Source organism: Neopsephotus bourkii, unplaced genomic scaffold, assembly GCF_033783945.1.
Source record: "Neopsephotus bourkii isolate Nb327-2 ecotype Australia unplaced genomic scaffold, CSIRO-AGI_Nbou_v1 NB_327, whole genome shotgun sequence".
Classification (NCBI taxonomy): domain Eukaryota; kingdom Metazoa; phylum Chordata; class Aves; order Psittaciformes; family Psittacidae; genus Neopsephotus; species Neopsephotus bourkii.
Window position 1 is genome coordinate 1 of NW_026900835.1, and position 21265 is coordinate 21265.

Sequence of the window (21265 nt, forward strand, 5' to 3'; positions counted from 1 at the left end):
AGGAGAAACAGCAGACAAAAAGGGTAGACAGCTGCTTGGAAGTATTAGATCAAGAAAATGCCGCTAAGAGTGTTTTTCCATGTGTGCACGTAGATAGGTAGGACCTCAGGTTGAGAACCCGCCTATTCAGTGTCTTTAAACATTATGAGTGGGATCACTTTCTCCTCTTTTTTAAGCTCAGGGCACTCACATTTAAAGTGTCCACTCTTTCCACATAGGAAACACCTTGTGGCTGGGAGTGCAGTTTCCTGTTCTCCTAGGAAATTCAACAAGGCATTTGTGGCTTCTGCCACTACTTGTCTCTTCTTCCCTGGGATTAGAAGGTCATTTACATATTGCAATACACTGACATCAGGGGGCAGATTAAATTTCTCTAGCACCTGTTCCAATACTTGTCCAAATAGATTTGGTGACTCAGTAAATCCCTGTGGTAAGACAGTCCATCTGTACTGTTGTTTATGTCCTGTGTGAGGTTTTTCCATTCAAAGGTAAACATGCCTCTGTTCTCTGGGCCTGTTATGTCCACTACACTGAACTATCCGTGGTCATGTGGTATTTTACTTAAGAAGGCATAAGGATTCGGGACTGCTGGATGTCAGACCTGAACCATTTGGTTCAGTTTGCTCAGTTCTTGCACCAAATGATATGACCCATCAGTTTTTCGTACAGGTAAGATGGGGAGTTAAAGGGAGACATACAGGGTTCTGGAAGCCCATCCTTAACTAGGTTTTCTACGATTGTCTGTAATCCTTTTTGTCCCTCTAAAGGAATAGGATATTGTTTCTGATTACCTACCTCATCTTTTCTTTTCAATCTGATCTTTAAGGGAGATATATCTAATCCTCCTCTGTTTCCCTTTTTCCCAAATGACCGGGTCTATCTTTTCCTCATCCTGTTCTGTTAGTTGAAACCAAATTTGATCCCCATAAGTTTTAATTTCTAACCCTAGTTGCATGACTAAATCTGTCCCTAGCAAATTGATTCCTGCTTCACAAATGTGTAACAATTGCCCTTGAATTGTTTCACTGTGTAAACTTCAGGGTAGTTTCTTCAAATATGGGAACTGAAAATCACTCCTGAAACAGTTAGCCTTTGGTTTGATGATTTCAATCCCTGAGGTATATAATTCAGCATGGCTCTGGCTGCCTCTGTATCTATTAAAAGGGCCACCTCCTCATCTTGAGGTCCTACCTCTAAATTTATCAAGGGGTCCCGGCTGAAACTCAGGTTGAGGGACCCTTGACTCCCTTATTGGCTGTCTTTGAACGTCATCAATGGGATCACCTTCTCCTCCTTTCTAAGTTTACGGCACTCGTGTTTAAAGTGTCTGCTCTTTCTGCATCTTGTGGCTGGGAGTGGAGTCGGTGGCCACTGCCACGATTTCCCCAGCCCCCGACTACTACTGCCTCCCCCTCTCGCACCACTAAGGCCCTGGCCCCTTCCCCTTGTCCAGGCCCCTCGGCCTCCTGAAGCCACAGGTTCTATATTCTCTTTTCCATTATTTGGTTCACCATGGACATCTTAATTTTTGCTTTTTATTTTTGTTTCTCCTTCTCTCGCTTTACAGAAACTTTTTGGGTTTCCCTTAGAAATTCCTCTAAGGGGCTTTCACTCCACTGGACTATTTTCTATACCTTTCTCCTAATGTCTGGCCAAGCCTTAGCTACAAAATGTACTCTTTACATCTCCCACTACTCTGAGAGCCCACTGCCATTATTTGCTAATCTCCTTTTATTGTATGGTTTCTGCACATTGGTGAACCACTAACCCGGTTCCTGCCCAAGTTTCCCACCTAAACCACCATCTTGTTGTCTTGTTCTGGCAGTTACGCTTGGTTAATGGCCGACTGCAAAACCAGTATCTGAATATTTCTTACATTGCCTCAGTGGTGGTTCTGCAGTCACCAGCCTCCTCAGCAGAAGGCGCTAGCGTGTTCAGTCCCGAGCTGCTCGCCACTTGACAACAGTGCAGTGTAAATGAGAACCCCCATCACATCCTGAGGGCAGCTGTTGTAACAAAACCATTGCCAAAAGAGTACTCTGAGGCCTTGTCGTGACCCTTCCATGAGACGTCAGCCAGCAGGAGATGAGTCTTCAGAGCAGGGGATGCATGTACAGGCTGCCTCAGCCATCCTCAGCACTGCATGACCCGGCACCAGCAGTACAGCAGTCTGTGCATCCCTCCCGCTCAGACCATTGTCATGACATTTGCACACGATGTGGGAAACAAACATGAAGAAGTTTGAGGAGGTCAGAAGTCTGAGGGAGAGACAGCTGGGAAACTGATTGCAGAGAGCAGACGGGCACTGCAGATGAGCGCGTGGATAGGTCTGTGCGAAAAAGAACCACAACAGTGAACGCAGATGCTTAGAGCAAATGTATTTTATTGGGCTGAAGCGGATCATGTTGTGGAGCTGCAGAAAGGATGGAGATACGTTCACATCTCAGACCACTGATCAGTGACAGGGAAAGAAGCTGCATTGGCCAGAGGATGCATCTGATCCCGCAGAGGGAAATTTCCAGGAATTTCCTTCAGGAAGCCCCTGAATGTCAGAATGAGGCGGATGCAGCTCCTGGTCATCTCTCTCCTGAAAGGAGAAACAGCAGACAAAAAGGGTAGACAGCTGCTTGGAACGATTAAATCAAGAAAATGCCGCTAAACAGTGTTTTTCCGTGTGTGTACATAGCTATGTTTTTCACCTGATTACAGACATATGTGTGTGCCTTCATAAATGCACAGAGATTTTGTCTGTATGCCGACATACAATGTACATGACACCTACTGTAAGCCCAGCCAGCATTGCTAAACTCCTCTGGTCAGACTGCTAAGTTCTTTTCTGTGAGGACACCAAGTCTAGATTTTACCCACAGGATCTCTGAGCTGTTTGACTCAAGCTGCTGGCCTGGCTCCATCTCCTTGTTTTGTAGCACACGCCAGAGTCCTCAGACTTACCCTTACACTACTGCAGGGCACCGATCTGCTGCAGTATTCTGGGGAGGTTGCGGTCCACGTTCTGCAGGTCGGATAATCCTCCGATGCAGCATCTCCCAATGAAGACAACAGGCAGCTGAGCACAAAGCAATGCCACAGGTTAATCAGAAGAGCTGGTTGCTGAAGGCAGAGTGTGGGGAAAGGATTTGTCTCGGAAGCAGACTGTGCACCAGGGAGACCATCATTTATGAAATCCTCCTGTTCCCATGCCCAATTCCCGTCCCTCTGAAAACCGCTGCGAGACAAAAAGGGGCAGGGGAAGCCTCTGCATTTCAGAGAGGCTGCAGAAGGGTAAAAACACACTCTGGGTTAGTGCTGGAGATGTTCCGAGCACATGATCCCAGAGCAGCGAGCAAGCAGCTCCAAGTGCTGAGACCTGCATATGGACCACGCGTGTGCCCACGGCAGGTCCTCCAAGCATGCTCCCGGGTGCTTCCCAGCACGTGAAGGTGCTGGGTGGCATGTGCTGTCTCCCTAATGGCCACCGTCAAAGTCCCTTGGCCCTGCAAACTCACCTTGCTCGCTCAGCGCTTTCTCCACATACCCTTTCTCTGGCCTTTTGCTCTCCTCCTACCTCACAGCCCTGAAACAGCCTCTGCTGTTTTCCTGCCTCTGCTTGTCCCTTCTCCTGCCCACCTCATGGTGGCTGCCTGGCAGCAAGATGACAGCAATCAGTGTAACAAATGTAATGTAAACAAATGTAAAAACCAAATTAAACTCCAGCCTCTCCTGAAGGCCAGGAGCCATTCTGGATCCTTAGATCTGAGGCGTCTGAAGGGAAAGCTTTGCTGCAGAGGGAAGTGAACCACCGCTGACACCACCACAGCCATGGCTGCAAGCCAGGGAAGACAAAAAGAGATGGAAACACCGGCGGGACTAGAATTATTGAGACAGTAATAGCTCAGGGAGTGAAGACAAAAGACATGGGCCAGAACAGGCATAAAACAGCAAGGGGAAAAGGGTCAGTGGAAAATGGCAGCTCAGAAATGTGATAAACACATAGATGTATTGGCTTTCGCAAATCATAGGTGTGGTTATGTGGATGTAACTGTACCAGTTTTCAATAACAGAAACAAAGCTTGCTAAAGACACAGCATTAGACAACAAGTTAAAAAGGGCCAGAACTCTTGAGCAAAATGGAGTCACATAGCAAAAGAATTTGTAAGGGTAAAAGAAGGGGGGTCTTGATATAAGAAAAGCTAGTGCCTGAAAAACATAAGTACTTTTTAGCTTAACTCAGGTTGTAGAAAGAGAACAATGTTTATGCTGTAAGTCTGTGGCATGCAGTGTCTGCACTAAACATGAGTTAATTGTTTCACACTAGTCTTCTAAAGTATCTTTAGTTTTAAAGAACAATGTTTGTGTTGTAAGTCTGTGGTGAGATAACAGGATTTAGTGGCCCCACTAAACATGAATGAGTTATTTCACACCATCCTTCTACTTAGCAGTTACTTTAGAGACAGAGGGTCCCAAACATCTGCTAGCTTGGGATACTCCTTGTCTGCCCATCCTGCAATAAATTTTGCACGAAGGTCACACTGTTTTAAATCTTTGCCAGCTACCAGAGAAGTTACAGATCTGGCTGGTTTCAGCTAGCTGTGTGATTGCTGGGGCGTCCAACAGTGCCAAAGGTGAAAAGTACACTGTGAGGAAGCCTGCTTACTTCATCTTGAAGACCCCTACTCACAAGAGGAAGACTGCTTACTTCATCCTGACGACCTCTGCCCACAGTCACCGGAGAGCAGCGTGCAGACTCCAAGAGGAGGGGACTTATGTGATAATAAATTCCGGGAGTTAGTTACAATATACCCCGCCTATATGCAGGAATTAGGAATATGCATGTAACTAATGTGATAGTGAAAGTATATAAACCTGTAACAAATGCTAATCACTTGCAACTCTGGCTACGGTCATGCGCCCAGCGCTGTTGCTTTTGCTTCATTGACTTTGTCCCTCAATAAAACCTTGTTATCTTGCTTAGAGGAGTGAGTTCGTATTTCACAGAAAGCCTTTCCTTGTGTTGGAGGGGGTCGATGGCTGCCCATAGTCTTGCCCTGGCAGGGGCAAATCCAGACGTGCCCACAGGCTGCTGCCCCGTACCCACGCTCAGGACAGGGCCAGAGTCTCATGGAAGAGCTATGGCTCCCTCTGGTACCCCCTAAGAGGCTAAAACTGAGCCAGCAGTATCAGGCACAAGCAGGACACAGGCTTGAGTCCAAGAGCAAGCGCTCTACAGGAGGTACGCTGGTGCTTTGCAGTCCTTCAGGCAGGACAAACACTGGAACACCTCTGTCAGAGCCTGCAGCAGTCCTGCTGCACTGAAAGTAGCCTTCCAGTTCCGAGTTTTCCCTGGGCTGAGTCGAGCCACATGTCTGGAGGCACAACCGGTGCAGGAGAAATCTCCTTAAGCCCCAGTGGCGAGGCAGATCGCCAGCATGTCCCTTCTGTTTGGCCCCTGGGCATCGCTGGATGTTGTTCTCACTGGGGTGGACTGGGAAGTCAAAGCAAAACTGTGTTCATTCCGCAGAGGTGCAGGGACCACTGAGAGGTGCCTCCTGCCCTGCATGTGAGGGCTCAGGCAGGCAAAGCTCCGCACCTGCGGCTGCTGCGGTGAGGATGGGTGCTCACCTCGGCACCGAGCACTCGCCCTGCAGTAGCTACAGCGATGGGATGCACAGGGAGGGCAAAGCAAGGAACATCCTTTCCGGTGCAGCGGGCTGCAGCTTCTCCCCGTGATCCAGCAGGAAAAGCCGTGGGGAAAGAGCCCTCACCTCCACCTCTGCAGCCGCTGGCCAGGCTGTGGCCACTCTGGGATAGAGGATCAGCAAGTGCTGAGGAACAACCACTAGAACTTACGGTTCTGTGCCCTGTTCTTTGCTGCAGGTAATCCTGGACATCCTTGCGCTGGGTGATATCAACAACTTCCAGAGCTCCAGGCACGAAGTTGTACTGCTTGAACATCTCCTCGGCATTCCTGCAGTAACAGCAGCCTCTCTCTGTAAAGAGGGTTACTTTGTCACATCTGATCTTGTCCTCCACAAGCTTGTCAGCCATGCTGCTGCTTCAAGATGAGCAGGAATGCTGCCCTTCACCAGCACGTCCACAGGCAGAGGAGACTGCAGCAATCCCAGATCAAGACACTTATGAACTGCACAGCTTTTTCCTCCTCCAAACTCCTCCCCAGGAGTGTGTCACCAGTTCACCAAACTGATGACCAGCTCTTAAGTCAGCAACGCTTCTTTTCTTTTTTTTTTTTTTCCTCCCCAGTCAGGAAATAAGAGCCAAAAGAATTCAAACGGTGAATTCCAGAACTGAAAAAAAAAACCCAAGCCCAGACTGTTTCTTTTGCAGGCGCGTGTGTAAATGTGCTTAGGGAGAAGGTAAATGGAATCAAAGGGATTTAACACACATATTGTATGACTTAATTATGTACAGTTGTATAAACTGAACAGAAGAGAAAACCTTAAGGCTGCAGTCCTTCCTAGAATTGAAGCTGTACAAGACACAGTTGGGCAGCAAGCTTCACAGGGCTAAACTGTGCACACATATTTGATGCTGAGCTGTGGAGGTGAGGTTGCACCCACAAGTGAGAAGCTCGGTGGGACTGAGATTCCTGATGGCCACAGCACCACTGCTCAGGCAGAGCCTGTCTCCCATCACCAACACACAGGTGTCTTGTTCCAGGGGTGGCAATCACCATGTACAACATCTTACGCTGTTGCTGGACAGACTGGGTCTAATGTTTAGCTCATCTTCTGCTAAGATGCTTTCCCTGCTCTGGTTTCTGCTGAACTCGGTTGGTTAATTGCCTGGCAGTTTCCAGCATTTTCCATATGTTTAATTTGCACAGGACAACAGAGTATTCTGGACATCACCCAGCCCTAGTAGCTGCTCAGGGCAGGGTAACCCTGACATGGTTGCTCTGTGCCGTGTCCCTTCAGGGCTGGAATGTCTCCAGGGATGCAACCGAAACAAAACAAAGTATTTTCCTGATGCTTATAGATGGAGCCTTCTGCATTTTGGTTTCTCCCTGTTGCCTCTGGTCCTGGCACTGCTCTCTGCAGGGAAGATCCTGGCTCCATCATCCTCATTCCTCCATCATCCTCATTCCTCTTGCCCAAGTCTTCACACACTTGGGCAAGACCCCCACCCCAAGCATCCTCTTCTCTGGTCTCACACTGGGGAGCATGGAACTGGTCCAACACAGGCGAGAAATTCCCACAGGTATCTTGGGCCACCCGCCAAATAAGCAACCCACCCACATCTTAGCTGTTTAAAATAAGAAGGCTTGATACAGAAGGACAATAAAGGACATCAGCTTCTTATTTTCATGAGCCTGAAAGGGGAAAACCAGCAGCAGGGGCAAGGCTCTCAGTTTTTCAGCCTATCAATGTCGCATGTGACACGCAGGCTAAGCAGCGCTGCCCCTTTCCCAAACAGGGCTTCCCAAACTTAGTTTGCTGCAGCATCAGCATTGTGGAAGGGAACTTGCTCCTTTGTGCACCAATACGTGTTTTAACCTCAACACACGCCTTTGCAGTCCTCAGAATGCAAAACGGAGGCAGCTGGCTTTAGGGAGCTCCTTGTGCACCAGCACAGCCACAGCTTCTGCTCGGCCCTGGCCACGGCTGTGACAGTCCTGGGAAGCGTAACTTCTCCTCACCGCCAGCTTTCAGTATGATTTTTCTTCCTCTTACTCATGGGAAAACAGGAGGCTCCTGAGGCCAGATGCTCTTCCCAGAACTAGAAAACTGCAACTGGAACCATGCCTTGTACCGGCCACTGAAACCGTTTGCCTGCACGGGGCTTTGCGCACGGGCAGGCTCGGTGGTTATGCAGGGAACGTACGGCTGGATGCGTGGGGGTGCAGGGTGCGCGGGGTTGCGGGGTGGCGATGCTGAAACGCACTGGGGACGGTCAACAGGATGCGCGGGGAACACTCCTCGGGGATGCTGGGGGCTTGCGCGGGGGACGCGCTGCGAGTTGAGTGGGGGCAATGCTGCCTCCCGGTGGAGGCTGCGCGCAGCTCTGCAGCCTGGGGACCGCGCATCCCTACCCTCCACCTTCCCTTTCCGCGTCCAGCCGTCTTGGGGTGCAGAGCAGAGAGTGACGGTGTCTTGTCCCGGGCTGAGCAACGGGTTCATGCCAAGGCCACGGAGGCAGCAGAGGTGCTGAAGGCTGAGATAACAAATCGCTATGATTAACAAACAATATTTGGGCTCGATTTGACTTCCCAGTGGGATCTAGGGACAGAAAAGGCCACTGAAATACACTGGCTGAGCAGTTTCCTTTGTCTCTTTCTCATGCGCTGAGACCCAAAGTTCCTGACCATACTCTTGCCCGGCACAGAGGTCATGGCTTGAGGCCATGTAATGTCTTCTTGACTCCATCCTTTGTCTCTTCCCTCTTCCTGTAATCACGACCAGTTTCAAAATTTACTTTCCCAGAAATACAGTGTGATGATTGTTTAGATGTGGGAAATAACCAATAAATCCTGTGCTCCTCCCAGGATTAGGCAAACCATTCATCACCCCCTTGTGTGGTCAGGGATACTGTCAGGCCACACTGCCATGGGTGACCCAGGGGAAAGCACAGGGGGACCTAGGGGATGCTATGAGCATCTTACAGCACTTTTTGTCCACCTTGACTCTGTGTCACTCCTTTACCTGTTTTTAGTTACCCAGATGTTTGCAGAGAGCGCCAAGCTGAGTGGTGTTGTCAACACACGTGAGAGAAGGGATAGGACCTTTAGGGACCTGGACAGAGTTGAGAGATGGACCGGTGCCAACCTCTTGAAGGTAACAACAAGGGCAAGTACAGGGTCCTACAGCTGGGCCAAGACAACCTCCCATATGAAAACAGGTTGGGGAAAGTTTGAGAGGTGCCCTGAGGAGGAGAACTACTTGTGGGTGCTGGGTGATGAGACACACCCCAAGAGCCAGCTTCAGTGTGCACTACAGCCCAGAACCCCCTAAGTGCTGGGCTGCACCCCCAGAGTGTGAGCAGCAGATCAAGGGAGGGGATTCTCCCCCTCTGCTGAGCTGTGGGGAGATCCCCCCCCCCCAATCCCCCAGTCCTGTGGCCAGGTCTGGGGCAACAACACAAGAGGGATGTGGAGCTGTTGGACCGAGTCCAGAGGAGGCCATGGAGATGCTGCAAGGGCTGGAGCAGCTCTGCTCTGCAGACAGGCTGAGAGCTGGGCTGAGTCAGCCTGGGGAAGAGAAGGTTCCTTGAGACCTTGTTGCGCTATTGAATACTTAAAAGAGTGCTTATAAGAAAGCTGGAGACAGAATCTTTAGTAGGGCCCGTAGCAATTACGCAAGGGGAACTGGTTCTAAACTATCAGAGGGGGGATTCAGACTAGGTAGAAAGAAGAAATTGTTTACACCGAGGGTGGTGAAACATTGGCACAGGTTGCCCAGAGAAGTGGTGCATCTGGAAAAGTCAAGGCTGGGTTGGATGGAGTTCGAGTCCCCTGGTCTGGTTGAAGGTGCTCCTGCCCATGGCTAGCAGGTTGGATGAGATGCCCTTTAAAGGCCCCTTCCAACCAAAAACATGCTGTGATTCTAATAAGCTACAAATATATTTCCAGTGTAATTCTCAGCTATTCTAATGTGCACGGGTAAATAATCACATGAGAATGACTAGAGAAAAGTTTTTATTTTGTAACAAAATTTTACATACTCAATCTGAAAACATGTACATTTAGCCAGGGTATATTAAAAATGCAACATTCAGGAGTTTCAATACATGCCTAATAAAATAGCTTTTCTTCCTCCTAACAGATTTTTCAGATCAAATACACCAAGACCTAAAAGACGATCACAGAGTTTTGTTTAGCTGTCGTGTGGGAAATGTTATCTGTGCAAAAGATTTCTATGTTAGTCTCTCGAGATTTTAGTGCTAGCATGGGACAAGCACACACATCTATAGGTGCAGTGAAAATCGTACAGTGCAACCTGCTATTCAAAAAATTGTCTTCTAAAAGTGGATTTCAAGAGTTAGCTCAATGTTAGTTTGATGCTTGGGCATCAAAACTCCACTTAAACCAAAGTCTGAACTATAATCCTAAACACTCCGAGACCTGCCTAGGGACACCAGAATTCAGTAATGGCCTCAGAGTGTGGGAGATGCTGGCACCAATGGAAGCCTTTTTCCTCAGACATTTTAATTTCTTAAAAACCACTTGATTAAATAACTTTTTTTTTTTTTTCCAGCTGGTTCCTGGTTTTTACTTTATACCAGAGTATAAAGGTGCTGAGTTTTTTTTATACCATAGCATTTTTTGCTTTATACCATGCAAAGATATTAATAAATACCAGACTCAGTACTGGCCTAATTCCTGACTGTGACAGATACAGTCCATGGTTTAGTGTGAGGTGTCCCCATCCACGGCAGGGAGGTTGGAACTAGATGATCTTAAGGTCCTTTCCAACCCTAGCTAATAATAATTTTATGATTCTAAGGCCTCTGCTAAAATAATAACCTTACTGACGGCAACTCACCAAGCATCAAAGCATCAGGAACTACTTTCAGTCACATTTATGAATGCTGAAGTATCCATTTTAAAAACACATTGAAGATAAACACTTTTCTAGGGAAAATCATCTTACAGATTAAAAACAAGAGTTTATAATAAGAAGTCTTCTAATAATTTCATTTTTTTCAGATGGTCTATGCCTGCCAGAACAGCACATCTGCACCTGACACAGGCAGCATTGTGGGGATACTCAGTAAAATGGCAAGCTGGCTTATTGTCTGAATAGTAAGAGATGCTCTTATTACTCATCCATAGAGTAGCATGCATTAATCTGTAAATAAATAATATTTTTACACTGGCTAGCTTCTCTGTATAAAACCTATAGTTACTACTGACTAAAATACATAATAGCAAAATACTTCTCTTGGTTGACTAGAAAGTGTTTGTATTTCCATTAATTTGTACTTCCATTTCTAGTTTTAAATGCCTATAAAACTTCATACAAAGTTAAAAGTATGACTTTGTTATTTGTTATCTATACAGGAATTACCGGCAACAGAGTAACTTGGGGCAAAAAACCTGGAAGAGCTTTCAAAGAGTTAAAAATTTAGGACTACATGCAATGCAGACAAATGTTCACGCAGATTTTGTACCAGTACAAGAAGTCAGTGCCAGACAAATAATCCATACTACTGACAATGCAGCTGGCTGCTGGTAGAAGCATGCGCTGCCACCAAGGATGCCATCAGGTGTCCAGGCAAGCTGCAGTTCAGCTGTATGCTCATTTTTGTTTATGAAATTATGCTCCAAAAACCTGCTTTATTTGCACACTCAGTTAATGTAGAGTTAAAACTTTTAAATTCTACTATGATAGGAAATTATCTTTTCCCATTTGAGTTCCATGTATATAACTTGCCTATTCTTTTTCTTTAATGTGTTCAGCTTTCTTTAGTGATCTTGAAAAAACAGTGTAATGCTCTGTATTTCACACTCACTATATGCAAGATGTAGATAAGTAGCCCTCATCTTTTTAAAGAACTTAGGGTCTCCAGACAGAAAGCAAATAGGAAAGGAAATACCCTCTCAAGCTCTGCAAATCATCACCAGGAAAAATAAAAAAACCAAAAAATCCCTATGACTCCAGCATGAAATCTGAAAAGAACATTTTATTGAGAAAACGGTTCTGAAATATGAAAACCATTCTTATGACAGAAAAAAAAAAAAAGAAATCAGCTCCAGCAATTTTCTGTTCCATCTTCATCTCCCAGCTGCAGTTTTCAGGCACATTTGAGGCGATCTGCTGTGGGCATTGTGGAAACACTAAGTAATTTTCCAGTCTCTTTTCTTTGTCTTTCTTGGTTAAGACTACATAACAAAAAGCAGAATCATAAGTACCAGAATTATAATGAAGCATTTAGCTCCTTGATAAAGATTTCATTTACAGAAAAGTACCTATGCTCAGACAGGCACCCCTGTGCAAAGGCTGGGCTCATTTTGTCTTTAATATTACTACATTCTTATAAGCTACTGGTATAACAAATTAATGATTTAATTCAAGAAAACTCCCAACAGCATCTACAAGGGTCATGATAACATTGAGCATTTCTCTGTTATATCCAAGAAAGAACTCACACAGCCACAAAAGATAACCAGGGTTATCTCACACAGCACAGCTTATGAACACAGGATGACAATTCAGTTCAAACAGAGCCCCCATTGGGAAGGGTAGAGCTCAAAGTCACATCAAAAGCCAATGTTCCTCCTCAGACTGGCGAACCCATAAGGGTCGCCCCCTCCACAACCAGCAAATCTGACATCAGTGCCGCCAGCCCCCAGGGGGTACCCGGGATTATGAGACCCACTGTTCCCAAAAAAGTCACCAGGGCCAGTGAGTTTTTTCCCACCGAAGCCATGCAAAGCTATCAACTTCCTTCCCTTTTGGTCCAGTCCCTACCAGTACCATGTCAATATGCTCTAAGTGGACTTGGTTCTCCCTGAATCTTTTCCTCATGGGGAAAACCACAATATGTACACGCTAACAAAGGTGTTCTACAGGTTATTAAAACAGACCGTCTTCTCCTATTCATTGAAAGGAAACACTGTTTCAATTTATAGATATTTGGGAAGTAATAGGTAATACATTGATACATAGGCATTCTTCTGGAATTAAAATATCTACTTATACAACAGTAGGAGTTCTGCAAAAGGAATTAGAGAGTTACCTTGAAGTAGAAAATGAATCATATCTAAAATGATTAGTATGTCTACCCTTTACTTTGAAAACCAAGAGAAGCTGCCATAAATTTTTGGATTCTGAAATATTCAAAGAACTTAGGAGCTGGCTTCTCAGCTTTTCTGCAATACTACTGTGGTACTATTGTATACTGACTTACAAAAAAATCTCTTTTCAACCATTGCCTTTTTAGCAGCCAAAAAATACCCATGAAAACCAATAAAACAATCAATGCAGACATCAGAAGTAGGAGCACATGACAGCATGACAGTCATGACATGATCTGTACTACAGTTAATCCCCATGGTTATGAAATTCTTGTGCTTGAAATAAATCTTCATAATACATTTTTCCATGCTTTAATGGAAAAGTAGTAGTCCAGTACCAAAGCAAGGAATATTAGTAGGTGAGCTACAGCATGGTGTTCCACGGTAGATTGGTATTTTATTTGCTCTTGAAAGGATTTTTATCCTTTGTGTAATTCCCACTCTGAGGTTTCTGAGTCACGAAGCACTTCGCATGTGCTCAGTCTTCTTACATTACTGTGCAATGGCATTTCTGAGAGTGGATGTAGTTCCTGTAATCCGCAAGCTGCTTCAGGTACAAATTCGAAGGCCATCTGTGCATCTCTACAAAATTGCGCTCTTCCACTAAACAAAGCAATAAAGGAATTTAAATGTAATATCCAAACATACCGCACAAGTGCAGAAGCTGCAAAAAGCCTATAAAATAGGTTAAAAATCATTAAGGACATAAACACAACTAGGACAGTAAAGAGGAGTGCTGTCCATCTTATGTAGAGCTTACAGGAGTACAGGCAGAGAGTTACCACACAGTGTTCCCTTGCTATTAAGTTACCAGGAAAGAAGTTACTTAACGAAATAAAAACAATACTTGTTAAAGAGAACAGAGGCTATCCTACAGATCAATGTGCTTTACCTCTAGAAGATAACCAGATGTGGTAATCAGCTGCAAGGATTTTGTCCACGCTGCAACACTATCAAGGAGGGGCTCTCAACTACCTATGGCAACAGTTCGTTTCAAGAGCATTTCAAAAAGCAAGGTAAGAGGAGCAATTCAGAACTCAAGATTTTTTACTTGTGCTACATGTGTTTTTTGTTCTGACACAGTCATGTAATAGTCTACAGATGTGTTGCCTGGATGAATCCCTTTGCCTTGCAGAAATATGCATTGTCATCCGCTGCTCCCTGACTTTCCTGAATCCTTTCAGGTATTCAGACCAAGCTGGACGGAGACCAAGGCTCAGCAGAAAAATCCTCAGTGTGGGAAGGGCTAAGGCCAGGGCAGCAGGTACTGCCTTTCTGCCTACCTTGTGCCAAACACAGGGCTGCTCCTGGAGATTTCAGTGGTCGAAAGCCACTGGAAAGCTGCTGCTTTGTGCTGCATGGCTCTCCAAGCCATGAGGTGATGTAGTGTCATGGTGCCCTCAGGAAGAAAGGCCAGCTGCCTGTAACTGCTGTTGTTGGGGAGATTGCTCTCCTCTGAATGTGCCGGAGGGTGTTTGTGCCCTGGCAAGCTGGAACAGAACAATTTTACCCACCCACCTATATTTAGTTACATGCTTCTATTTCTTTTCTCAGGCCATCTCACTGCAAGTTCAATGCAGCAGAACATGTCAGCCCCTCAGTGAACCATGTGGAAGGGACTCAGAGGAAGAAGAAAGGCAAAGAAGAGGCTACCAGCCATATGGACACAGTTGGTGGAATATACCAGTGGTTGGAAGCAAAGAGGAAACCTCAGGTGATGACAGAGCAAACATTTGCTATGATGATACTGTACCCTGAGTTACTCAGGTGCTGTCAGAGCACACGTGACAAGTGCTTATAAGTGATCCTTATCAGAAATATCACTGCAGAACTTTCATGACACACTCATATGCAGCCTGATACCCATCAGGATTGCTGCAATACGGAGGCAGAACTGCTATTGCTATTACTTTTCACAGGAAAAAGAAAAAAAGGCAATATTGATAAATTGATATCCCACTGGCAAATGGGTAAGTAAATGTGCCTAGACTGCGTCCTGCACTAACCTAAATCAGAAGGGTCTCTGTGCTCTCCTGCCTCACCAAGGGGAAGTCATCTACAATTCCTACCTTCACCAAATGATTGGGACAATCTGACTCCTGCAGCTTCAGGAGTGCCTCAGGGTGGCTAAGACAACACAGGGTTAACCCATGTTTAATCCAGATCTGGCTATACAAAATGGATGTTTCAGAAGATACATAGACGGGCCACTAGAAGACAAATTCCAGATCCAAACAGAACAAGGAGGGTCTAGCTCTCCTTACTTCACTCATAATGATTACAGTCATCCATTATCACACATACATATACAAGCCTTGCAAAAGAGGAAAGAGTTCTTTCAATGTACTTTGGACCAAACAAAGCTTCAGCTCATTGATAACAAAATCCCCAGCTGGAATACACTGGCCCATACCAATGGTCTGAATACAAACCATGGATCAAAATAGATGCACCCATCAGGACTACCTTCATCAGGGTGCTGAAAATTCCCACAGACAATAAGCAAAACTTTCTACAGTTACATATCAAGAAATGTATACAGAGTTTGGGAAAATATAACTTCCCTGGAAGAACCTTGTTTATTTATTTAAATCAACATTAGTTATTTGATTTCATGGTATCTGCTGAAAGGTACTGTCAGAATCCCATTTTCTTCAAAGAAAAGCCCAGCCCTTGAAAAGCAGGTATTGGAAGTGACTCATTACCTTGATTCTAAAGCACTAACTAAACAAAATTACATACATAAAGTAGAGGGATTGACACATAGTGACCGAAGTGTCCCAGTTGAATTAGTAATGGGTAGGAACCTTATCATCAGTGCAGGAATAAAAAATACAAGGCGATGTGGTTGCTAGACATTCTGTTTTTCATGTGTCACATGCTGGTCCACAGTATGGTGATATACCATCTAGCCCACACAGATTCTGGCCTACAGAAGTTCTAATTGTCTTCTCATGCAGATGTAGTATTGTTCAGTACCTTGCTTCTAATCTAAGCAGAACTGAAAAGCATTTCTTGTTTTAAAAGTGATAGGTAAATTACCTGAAAGATCTTGAAATTCAGGCTTTTGACTGAAGATGAGGTAGTTAGTGGCAATAAAATGAAGAAGCCAAGTTGAAAGGCAATCGGAATTGTGAAACTGCAAGAAGAAAGAAAACAAACAATACTTAGTGCTATCAGGTCTAAAACAACCATTCCACTGACAAGTTTACTAAATAAAGTTTTGACTGTAGAAGATAACAGAGAAAAAGTCATTGACATAAATGTGTAAACAGATGGAGACTCAAGATCAAACAATAATACTTCCCCCCACCCCACCCCAGTGGTGTGATCTAACTCCTGGGGCTCTTTTGGACATGAAGCTTAGAAATTTTTGTCACAGAACAGCTTCAGAAAAAGGAAGATAAGGAGTGCAGCATGTCAATTTTGTGGTCTTCTCTTCCACCACAAAATCCTGTTCATTTAAGACAACATCCTGCCTAAGAACTGTAAATGATTCATCTTTTTATTTTCCTCTTCTGATTTCCAAGTCTGGCTTTACTGTCTCTCTCTTTTTTCAGCCTCCAGTCTTGTCTTTTCATGCTTTCCATGGTTTCCACTCAATATTCTATCAGGTTGGATCTTCTCTGCCACTTACATGACTAAAAGGAGAAGTACTGCATATTCACTGGCCCAAAATAAACCTTTTCTGGCAGAAGCTGCAGTTAAGTTGAATTACTGCAATGTGTCCCTGATGAAGGAAATTGCACAGATTGTGTTATGACTGCACATTGTGCAATCAGAGACTGAAGGCCTCGTGACACAGATAATCCTGGTCAACAGGCTGTATATTTGTGTTTGTCCTTGGGAAGAGAAAATATTAAGATTTTTAAAAATCTTAACAATTAAACAACCCCCATTAATTAGGGTTAAGATATATGTTCTCATGTGATCCATGCAACACATACCTTAGCTTTTTTGAGCAAGCTAACAATGCTGAGACTTGTGGATGCCAGCTCCCTGCTAGGCATGCTCTGAAGCTGTGTGATAATGTAAAGCTCACAAATATGCTGGAGTCTCATTACTTGGTACATCTCTGCACAGATCAAGAGAGACATAGCTTGGAGAATACCAGCTGAAAAACAAGAAAACACAAGTTACATGTATTTTACCTTTTTGACAATATGATCAAAGCCAGTTTTCACCAAGTCATCTTTCAAACACCTAACAATGAACATAAAATCAAAATGCTGTTGATCATTTTATTTTATTTTTCATTATTATTGATCTAAGTTTGCTATACCACTCTCTTTTTCCTATTTAATTAACAGGAAAAGAGTACTTTAGTTAGTACTTCTTATAAGGTAGGCATAATAAATTCTGTTCAATACCCTGTGTCTTGAAGAAGCTCATCAAGGGCTGTTGATGTATTTAAAGTAAGTGATGATTAATAAAAGGAATTAGCTTTCTAATATCTCTCTCAAAAAAGAACATTCATGATACATGTACAAGAAAATATAGCAAAAAAAAGCCCAAAATAAAATGAAGCAATCATATATCTAAAAAAATATATATAGATATATATATAAATAAAGATTTATTACACTTAATTATTTTTTTAAATATGGTACAGTGGTTGCATATTTAAACTGATGGACAGGGAAATGGCAGATGGACTGAAAAGGGAACAAGAGAAAACCTAATAATAAGGTAGAATTATTTGAAAACAAAAGCAAAAATGCATATCACAGCATTATTCATTCACTATCCCAAAGGAAAATTATCTGTAGTTAGATAATATTCCATATTTAGTATGTAATTTTCTTCTTATTAAAAAAGACTATGGTTAAGACACAAGGAATACTGCAGCTCAATTTTTCTTACCGAATACTCCAGATGACATACTTTTTTGAGGATTTACACACAAATAAGGTATTCATATGTATAAATAAGGTATTCTTGCACTTTAACCTTGATTATTTTAAATGTAACAAAATATATGCTAAACAAAATGAAAATTTTGGGATGAACCCAAGAATTATGATTCAAAAGCAATATTACTGTGATGTAGAAGACAATTTCTTATATTGTAATGGACCAGAAATGGAATTTCACTGATTTTTGAGTCTTGCTGTGTAAGCACATAACAAATACAACATTTTATTAGTGATATTTGTTCTGTCTGCAGTTGATTTTACTTGAATAAGACTGATTTTTTTATTGCATAATATGAAAATTTCTTTTTCTTGAGACATTATACATTAAATCATTTTTCAATAATGTAAATGCTGCTATATTACTCTCTATCAGTGCCCCACTGTGGAAAAATGAGTAAAAATGTGCATTTTTGACTTTTCTTACCTGGACAGCAGGAGTCGGTATAAAGATACTCTAGAAAGGAGAGGAAAGTGTCTTTGGAAACCCCATACACTGGAACCAGAATACTATTTGCTTCTAGATAATTACCATTAAACATAGCTGCCATTACCTCACAGCGAGCTACCAGAACTGCTCTGTGGGCTGGTACAGTCGCATCTGCAGGACACAAGATAAAAATCTATGATGATTTTATATACACAGAAAGATCATGACTTTAAAGCTCTGATTTTCTTAGAAGGCCTCCAATTCACTGAACATGATTAAGGTGTTTAAAATTAACAATATCCAACAAATAACTAATAACATATTCACTTTATACCAGTCAAGATTTTACATCTTTCTCATAGCTAGCAAAAAAAGGAAAGAGAAATACTAAATTTATTACGACAAACTGGTCCCAACACCAAGTTCTCCAAATCTGGCAAACTTTTATCAGTCAGAAATAGGCTTTCAAGTAGGAAAAAATCAGATGCCACTGTACTTAACACCAGTTTACAGAAACTGAACCTCTCGCCCACTGCATAAATATGCAAATAAGTAACCTGCATTCCTCAGCAATCCTATTGGTAACAAATGCATGTTCCAGAAGTCAAACTCACATAACCACACAAAGCAGAGAAAGGCAAATTATCCCAGATGAAACTCCTTTAAATCTACTAAGTATGACTTTAACCAGATTAAGTATTTTGCTTAAGCAAATTTCCTGAAGGATGTCTTACCAAAAAAAAAAAAAAAAAAGCTGATAATTTCTTCTAGAAATGTTTCCATTTTTTAATATGTGTGCATGACTAATTTACCATTTACTTTACATTTACAACATCTAGAATACCTCTAAGTTTAACAGCCTTGGTAGCAGAGGTCTTACAGTCTCTTAATGAAAATATTGACAGCCTGAGCTGCCAGCACTGACCCTCAGACCTCTGAAGAGCTCAGATAAACTCAATGGTCCTGTGCACAAGAAAGGGCCAAACAGGATAGCAACCAAAGACAGTACAAGAGTTTACAGTTGGATGTAAAGGATTTAATCAAAATTAAAATAAATAGATCAATTTACATGCAAGATAAATATACTCAAATACTTACATAGAAGTTACTGTCTTCATTTCCTCCTCAACCACAATCCTGCCACCTACCTATTTCCTTGAAAACATCTGTCATTTTTTAATTTTGTACTATTTCTATTCACCTGTGATTCCACTTCCAAAATATGGCATACAAAATTTATATATTTCCATATAGACAGAACATGTCAATGGTATTATATATTCACACATGTAACATGAGCATTACACGATGAATATATAAGCTATGCATGCAGTTGTGTACGCGCATGCAATTGGATATTTACCTACTAATTAGGAGGGTCAATCACATTATGAATCTTTACACAGACAACATGGGCTCCCATTTTCAATGGCTCCCAAGTACTTCTGTAAGCTAGAAAGCTCAAAGCAACCCCAAATATTCAAGGAATTAGTTGAAGAATTAAAAATATTTGCCAAACCAAGAGCTTAGCCTTCTAAAGCCTTCAGTTTCTCTTCATAATTAGTTAATCTTAATACAATTATTGTGGCTGATTAATTTGAGAAAAAGGCTTGGAAGACTTTTATCAAACATTAAGAACATCAGTTCACATTTTAGGAGTGGATAAGCACATTTTTTTTAACTCCTTGTCAACCCAGGGCAGGGTTGGGTTTTTTTTCTGCAAAATATATAGTGGTGGTATGGTTTAATCAACTTCCCACAAAGCCTTTCTCAGGAATGGAACAGTGAAATGATTTTTGATGTCATTAAACTCAACATCAGTATTTTGCTCTCATTTTCAAAGATCATTTTTGGTTTTTCTGCATATTAAACAGAATATCTAGAAAGAATATGCTTGTCCTCAGGTGCATATGTTTGAAGGATTAATGCTTCGTATTTGGCTCTGAGATACAATTCCAGAAAAATGTCAGCCATGACACTGCAGCAAATTGGTACACCCTGCACATCTTTTGCTGGCAAAATGGGAAAAGAAAATGGTTTCATCAGCATGGATCCTGCCCATGCTTTTGCCGAGGAGCACTTGGCATCTTTGTGGGCAGACCTATGGAACACCATCACCAAGCTTTGTAATTTAACAGTTTCTGACAGACAAGTCAGCAGGGAAAGCTAGTCTCTGCTCCCTACACCTTTTCAATCCTGGCCACAGTGAGGATTACGTAATTACCATCACCCCAAGACAAAACAACAAAACTCCAATAATTTAGATGTTTTTCACATTTGCAGGGTTAAGCAACAGGCAGGTCTAGCCTAGGCCCCTGCAAGACTGAAGGTTGCTTTCAGAAGGAATCACCTACCCTACAGAAGTTGACTGTGACAGAAGCATGAAGACTGGTAAGGGAGCATCTAGAAGGGCAGCAAAACACAGCAGGTGTTGATGGCACCTAGATTAGTAGGTCTTCAAAATCCATGAACGTTTAGGTGCAGTTCTAGGGGTGCTCACCTTGGAGGAAGACGGGCTGTGAGTAAAGTCTAAGAAAGCACAGGAGGGGGATACAAGTCCCTGTCAGCTTCTAGAATGTACAAAAAAGCATGTCCACAGCCAGCACCAGCCTGAGACAGGCAGAGGGAAGGTGGTCAAGAATCAATAACCAGCTTCTGCAGTCTTTTCACTAAGGGCAATGAGTGTAGATGTGGACACTGGAGTCCGTAACTCTTCAAGGTTTGACGCTGGGCAGAAGGCTCAGGGTAGACCTTACTGCCGTGTTCCAGTATTTAAAGGATGGCTACAAAGAAGATGGAGACTCCCTTTTTACAAGAAGTCCCATAGAAAAGATGAGGTGTAATGAGCACAAGTTAATCCTGGGGAGATTCTAACTGGACATAAGAGGAGAATTTTTCACAATGAAAACAACTAGCCACTGGAATAATCTCCCCAGGGAGGTTGTGGATTTCCCAATATTGGATGCTGTGAAGATTGCGCTGGACATCTAGTCTAGGTCATGCTTTGCCAAAAAAGGTTGGAACAAAGGATCTTTGATCTCTGGAAGGGATCTTGTCCCTTCCAGCCTGGAATTCCAGGATTCTGTGATATCCCCTAGTGCTTGTACAGGTAGGAACATGAGATGAGTAACTTAAAATAAAATCAGCATCGCCTGTGATGCAGTCCCTGGT

The 21265-nt window shown here is 43.2% G+C and overlaps 2 protein-coding genes across 6 annotated transcripts in view; both read right to left on the reverse strand.

Annotated features, from left to right (window-relative positions):
* Positions 1 to 2366: 2366 nt before the first annotated feature.
* LOC133209284 (glutaredoxin-1-like) lies at positions 2367 to 6192 on the reverse strand. Of its 2 annotated transcripts, XM_061347814.1 has the most exons (3): positions 5848 to 6180; positions 2953 to 3067; positions 2367 to 2587 (listed from the first exon to the last, which is right to left on the reverse strand). In XM_061347814.1, the coding sequence occupies exons 1-2, from the start codon at positions 6043 to 6045 to the stop codon at positions 2960 to 2962; spliced, it is 306 nt and encodes a 101-aa protein (XP_061203798.1). In that variant the 5' UTR covers positions 6046 to 6180; the 3' UTR covers positions 2367 to 2587; positions 2953 to 2959. The 2 variants fall into 2 exon arrangements, with proteins under 2 accessions (XP_061203798.1, XP_061203797.1); XM_061347813.1 differs by lacking the exon at positions 2953 to 3067 and having other exon boundaries at positions 5848 to 6192.
* Positions 6193 to 12978: 6786 nt separating this feature from the next.
* The window catches only part of RHOBTB3 (Rho related BTB domain containing 3), a 31282-nt gene continuing 22995 nt past the window's right edge, over positions 12979 to 21265 (reverse strand). For 2 of the 4 annotated variants that reach the window (XM_061347815.1, XM_061347817.1), the window contains 4 exons: positions 18092 to 18265; positions 16699 to 16865; positions 15794 to 15890; positions 12979 to 13354 (listed from right to left, as the gene is read on the reverse strand). In XM_061347815.1, the coding sequence (XP_061203799.1) occupies positions 13239 to 13354; positions 15794 to 15890; positions 16699 to 16865; positions 18092 to 18265 (554 nt within the window). In that variant the 3' untranslated portion in view covers positions 12979 to 13238. Of the gene's footprint in view, positions 13355 to 15793; positions 15891 to 16698; positions 16866 to 17333; positions 18266 to 21265 lie in introns of those variants that run through there. The other 2 variants (XM_061347818.1, XM_061347819.1) reach the window with 2 other exon arrangements.

Bases quoted from the DNA above. Each gene is read 5' to 3' on its own strand.
- LOC133209284 (XM_061347813.1), bottom strand. From the start codon at position 6,045: ATGGCTGACAAGCTTGTGGAGGACAAGATCAGATGTGACAAAGTAACC. The intron at 2,588-5,847 runs GTAAGTTCTAGT...TTCTCCTTTCAG, and splicing joins AAAGAACAGGGCACAGAACC to GAGAGAGATGACCAGGAGCT.